Source organism: Nicotiana tabacum, chromosome 19 (genome assembly GCF_000715075.1).
Source record: "Nicotiana tabacum cultivar K326 chromosome 19, ASM71507v2, whole genome shotgun sequence".
Classification (NCBI taxonomy): domain Eukaryota; kingdom Viridiplantae; phylum Streptophyta; class Magnoliopsida; order Solanales; family Solanaceae; genus Nicotiana; species Nicotiana tabacum.
In genome coordinates, this window is record NC_134098.1 from 139158226 (window position 1) to 139161417 (window position 3192).

The 3192-nt window shown below is 33.1% G+C and overlaps 1 protein-coding gene across 1 annotated transcript; it reads left to right on the forward strand.

Annotated features, from left to right (window-relative positions):
* Window positions 1-699: 699 nt before the first annotated feature.
* Window positions 700-2739, forward strand: LOC107794585 (RING-H2 finger protein ATL54-like). Its single transcript, XM_016617080.2, has 2 exons — window positions 700-1596; window positions 1896-2739. The coding sequence occupies exons 1-2, from the start codon at window positions 898-900 to the stop codon at window positions 2316-2318; spliced, it is 1122 nt and encodes a 373-aa protein (XP_016472566.1). The 5' UTR covers window positions 700-897; the 3' UTR covers window positions 2319-2739.
* Window positions 2740-3192: the final 453 nt, after the last annotated feature.

The following is a 3192-nucleotide window of genomic DNA, read 5'->3' on the forward strand; positions in this document are numbered from 1 at the left end:
TGAAAATTGATTAATTCAGTTTGCTCCTATATTCTTTCTTCTTAAGATAGTCTACTACGGAGCAAGAAATGTTTAACTGAACAATAGTGATACAATCGAACTCATAAGACTACAGTTTATACAAATATAATATGATTAATTTATGCTTTATACTTTACTCATTGTAACAATAAAAGTTACTATGAGATTACTTTCTGTCATATTAAAGTTAAAAAAATTTGGTGCTAGGTAATTATTTTTTATTTCATTCAATTAACTAAACTATGTGAAAATTTCTTAGAAAATTCAAATAGCAGGAAGGTCAATTTTTTAGTTTCAGATAATAATATTTTGTTTTCCTTTTTGTTTCATTTCAATCCCTTTTAATTAGTTAAATTTTTTACATGGCGGATCTTTTTAATCACTGTCATTTGAGTTTTTCTAATTAGAAATTTAATTTTACTGACAGTGAACATAATTTAATAACTCTATACCTAAAATTATCACAATATAATATCTTGTACAGTTGATTATTTCCCTTGCAACCATGAGGTCTTCATTAAAGCAATTGATTGTCCAATTTGCAATGATCCACTTTAGGTTTGGTAGGACAAGCAAGAAAATATGGTAGCTACTGTAAATCAGTCTTAATAATCAGCAGCCGCCTACTATTCTAAGCTGCCTACAAGTCAAATAAGAACAAACACAGAAATGCAAAAACAGAAAAAAAAAAAAAAAAAAAAAGAAGGAAAGACAAAACAAAAAGGAACTCATCGTGTTACAATTTCGTTAGAAACTAGGCTGCTCCATACAATTTCGTAAAATGTTCTATTTTCTCTTTCGCCCAAAATTAAAACAAAGCTGCAGCTCTAACTATACATTTCTTCACCATCTCTTGTAAAACAATTAGCTGCAGCCATGGCTTTCCATCATCGAAAGCTAATCTTTGAATCTCTAGACAATTCCACGGGCAAAACTTGTAGCAGCTATTATTGCAACGCAAAAGAGAATCCTTCTGAAATTTGTCCACTTTCATGTCTATATGTTTGCTACCCAATTTGTTCTTTTCCTCTGTTTTCAGAAATCCAACCACCTCTACCACCTAATTTTTTCACACCAAAAATTCCTCTTCCTCAGTCTCCACATAAACCCACTATTTCCATCTTCTTGATCATTCTCTTTTCTGTTTTAGCCACTTCTTTCTTCATATTTTGTTGCTTTATTGTTTACAAATTCCGCAACTCAAGAATTTTGTCACAACGGCAGCAGCAAGTGGAAGAAGATGATGAGTTTAGTGATATTGTTGATGAAGATATTTATAGACCAATGGTGGATCATCCTATATGGTATATTAGAACAGTGGGTCTTCAGCCATCAGTTATTAGCGCTATCACAATTTGCAAGTATAAAAGAGGTGAAGGACTAATTGAAGGAACAGATTGTTCTGTTTGCTTGAGTGAATTTCAAGAAGATGAAACTCTTAGAATTTTGCCCCCGTGTAACCATGCTTTTCATATACCTTGTATTGACACTTGGCTTAGATCACACACCAATTGTCCTATGTGCCGCGCCGGCATTGTCATCGCCACAACCGCGCCATCACCGTCGCCTGAACAGGTATGCTTCAAGTGTATAAATATTTCATCATAAAGCTTAAGTTGTTCGACATAACACACTTTTTATTTATTTAATTATGTGTTTTAACACACACTTTATATGTAGCTTGATTTGTTTTTACGGGTTAAGTACATGAAAATTATTGTTGATAATGGATGGAAGTGAGACTAAAACTCAAAATCTCAATTTGTTCAAATACTATTTTGAAGTGTGTGACCACTCACCCATACATTTAACATGTTACAAAAAATATACTTTTATTTATACACTTTTATTTACTTAATTATTACTATATTCAGAACTTAGGGCTGAGACATGAAGAAGAAACTCGTTCAGAGAATGCCACGGAATTAAGGATTGAGATTGAAAATGAAGGTGATTCAGCGAATATAAGTAGTATGGATATTAGTGGAAATTCCAAGGAAGATGTGGGGGATGGTAATGAAGGAGAGTTAGGTGAATTTTATGCATCAAGAATACCAGCTTCTTCGGAATCTTTATCTACAGCTTTTATGACAAGTGCTTCTACTGATGCAAATGAACAATCAACTGATCAAAATTCAAGTGAGGAATCAATTGAGGTAAATGATTCAGAGATGGGAACTTATGTATCACACAGTAGTTTTGATGTTAATGAGAGCTCATCAGAAAAGAGAAATTTTTGTGTGGACAGAGTAATGGAGAAAGAGCAAATGAGGTCTCTTTCTTTCAGTACAAGGTAGTGATCAGAAGAAGCCAGAGTGCAGCCCTTCTAAGGTGAAATTAATTACATTGTTTTCTTAGAGAATTTTCAAGTGAGACATATGAAAATTCTAGGTGTCTCAAAAACTCTTATAAAGATGAGAGTTTGCCCTTTCCTTTCCCCCAGCCACCCTACTCCCATAGAAAAGCAAAATTAATACTACTTCAAAAAGGAAAAATATAAAATAAAAGCAAATAAGAAAAAAGGACACCTATTGCTTTTATATTGTATCAGATACTTTATCAATGTTAGCTGTAGTAAGTAGTACTAGTATAAGAAGTTTGAGGCTGATGTAAAAATGGAGATCAGCCAGAGAGAAAAGAATCTCTCTTATATTGTCAATGCCATAGGCTTCTGGCAAAAGTTATCAATATTATTTCATATCTGTTTGTAAAGTATAACTGTGTCTTTTCTTTTTTGTTTTTTTTTGTGTCCTGGCTTTAGTTTATATTCATCTTGCTAGTGTGTTCCTGCCTCAAATCTACTTGCCAATGAATTCCTTTAACGCAAACAAACAAAACTCTCGTGTTGCTTTTATAATTCGTATAATATGATAGGGATTATATGCTCCTTACTGATATCCTTTTCCAATATAAGTCCTCGGAAAGGAGCATTCTTATGCCAAATATAGATTTTCCAGCAGGTGTACCAAAAGAAAATTATCCAATTATCACTCCCTTGAATTCAGACATTAGATTAGCAGTAAGCCAACCATGGAGATCAAGAACAAAGAAACAGAGCAAGAATGCAAACTCAAACAGCCTAGATCATGGAAAAATCTCAGTACTGTAAATATACCGATGAATTTTTACGGGATATGAAATGGTGGGCATTGCAAGTCTGATGATGCTAAA

What these genes read in the sequence shown, in the direction of transcription:
- LOC107794585 (XM_016617080.2), top strand. Translation starts at nt 898, where the DNA reads ATGGCTTTCCATCATCGAAAGCTAATCTTTGAATCTCTAGACAATTCC. An exon ending in CATCACCGTCGCCTGAACAG is followed by an intron (nt 1,597 to 1,895) that starts GTATGCTTCAAG and finishes TACTATATTCAG; the next exon opens with AACTTAGGGCTGAGACATGA.